Source organism: Sinocyclocheilus rhinocerous, unplaced genomic scaffold (genome assembly GCF_001515625.1).
Source record: "Sinocyclocheilus rhinocerous isolate Xijiao unplaced genomic scaffold, SAMN03320098_v1.1 scaffold928, whole genome shotgun sequence".
Lineage (NCBI taxonomy): Eukaryota > Metazoa > Chordata > Actinopteri > Cypriniformes > Cyprinidae > Sinocyclocheilus > Sinocyclocheilus rhinocerous.
In genome coordinates, this window is record NW_015650000.1 from 51,699 (window position 1) to 53,838 (window position 2,140).

The window sequence follows — 2,140 nt, forward strand, 5'->3', positions numbered from 1 at the left end:
GTGTGTGTGTCAGTAAGCAGCGCATTAATATAGAATGGTAATTAAAGGCTCTAATGCACACCAGCACACCAGTATAGGTGTGTGTATTGTATGAGCTAGACGACGTATGATGACGTGTGACGGCATAGTAGTGGTGTCCCAATTCTTATCGATACGATACGATAACTCTGAGGGATAATTATAACATTTTACGTTTAGACATTTAGGAGACGCTTTTATCCCAAGTGACTTACAAAAGAGGAACAAAAGAAATTTGTCAAGGAGCCAGCAATATTCAGAATATGCAATATATAATGCCAGGTTTACTGGACAACTACATTATGAAGCAAACTGGAGAAGAAAATGCAGAAAAGATTGTGTGTGTGTGTGTGTGTGTGTGTTGGTTTAAAGGTGTGCTTAAGTGCTTGTGGTAGAGCTGCTTCTTAAAGATGAGATGGTCTAAGCAGTTTGGGTGTAGGTTGGCAGCTCATTCCACCAGAGACAGAGAGGGTGAAGGGTCTGGAAATAGACTTTGTGCCTCATTGTGAAGCAACAAAAAGGCGTCACTCATTCAGAGACCTGAGCTGATGGGAAGCATAGACTTGAATTGAGGTATGGAGGTGCTGTTCAAGTGGTAGTCCTGATTCTGGCTGCAACTGGGAGCCAGTGGAGTGAAATCAGGAGGGGTGTGACATGGGTTCTCTTTGGCTGATTGAAGACCAGATGTGCTGCCATGTTCTGGATCATCTGCAGAGGTTTAGTTGTGCTGACTGGATGGCCCACCAGTAGAGCAGTGCATAGCTTGCCTTGGACAAGTGTATAGTTTTAACAATCTCCTTAACTCTAACAGAATATCGAAGTCCAACTATACAGTCACAACTATAATAATTGGAATCACTTTTAAATCACTTTTCAAAAATGTTTCCAGCTCAGGATTGATAAAAACATTGACAGCCAATCAAAATCCACTCAACATTAAAGAACTTGAGCATTTAAAACAGTAGACAACAAAACTGTAGCATTAACTCACAATAAACAGAATGGTATCATGCATTGCTGTGGATGCTAATACAGTCACCATTATAGTTTATTGTGCCTTGACTTCAAAAAAGGTTTGAGTTTAGGATGTACTTTGTCACTGCTACAATGAAATAAACTTCTTCATTGAAATCTTAAGTCATTGTTTCTTACATTGCAGATGGAACAAGGCCATATATTTACTACTGTCGGTCACCCAACATGGAGATCTTCACCTGCTGGTGGCAGCCGATTGCTAATCAGGACAATGTCACGTACACGCTCCTATACACCACAGGGTGAGGCATGAATAAAACACACTTTACAGCATGTCAAACTCCTTGATATATCTGTTTAATATTCAGTCACTTGTATTTATTGTCATTTTTCACCAGATTAGTGTTGTTTATGTAGAGTGCAAATACTGCTGGTAATTATATGATGCAATGATCCTTGTGAATGCTGTGAATGGTGAACAGACGTCATGTCGTCCCGCAGTGAACACGCTCCTCAGGAGTGTCCCGATTACGTGAGCGGTGGCATCAACAGCTGCTTCTTTGATGCCAAACACACTCAGATCTGGGAGATGTACTGCATGAACGTGACGGCACACACGCGCACTGGGCCCATCACCTCCCAGAAACACTGCCTGGATGTGGCCGATATAGGTGAGTGTAATTTCTCCTGAAGTTTTCCAGTATCATCCACTGAGCTCAGCACAGACCTTTAATTATCTTTTTCAACCTATCTTACATGCAGTTTAGTACATGTATCATACATCATATATCATACATACATCAGTAGCAGATATTGAGATATCCCAAAGACATTGATGAGTCTGTGTGTTTATCTTGCCTTACACTCTTAAAAATAAAGGTTTTTTATTGGCATCAATGTTTCCATTAAGAATCTTTAAAGAGCAGGTCATATGGTATTTTAAAGTGTCCTAATATTGTGTTGGAGACCCCTACAACAGGTTTAAATACATCTAAGGTTAGAAAACATTGTAATGTTCTCTGAATATACATTTAATATTAGAATCATTTGCCAATGATTTCGAAACGATTCGTTCCAAGCAATTTTGGAGCCAACCCCTCCCTTCCATAAGCCTACTCTGCTCTGATTGGTCAGCTGGCCAAGCCTG

General features: G+C 40.5%; 1 protein-coding gene across 3 annotated transcripts in view; it reads left to right on the plus strand.

Moving 5' to 3' along the window:
* Positions 1–2,140, plus strand: part of LOC107711130 (prolactin receptor-like) — a 43,384-nt gene that overhangs the window by 35,278 nt on the left and 5,966 nt on the right. For all 3 annotated transcript variants that reach the window (XR_001636668.1, XR_001636669.1, XM_016516076.1), the window contains exons 3-4: positions 1,178–1,295; positions 1,495–1,664. Coding sequence is in view for 1 of the 3 variants with exons in the window: in XM_016516076.1 (XP_016371562.1) it covers positions 1,178–1,295; positions 1,495–1,664 (288 nt within the window). In the remaining 2 variants the exon portion in view is untranslated. The remainder of the gene's footprint in view (positions 1–1,177; positions 1,296–1,494; positions 1,665–2,140) is intronic.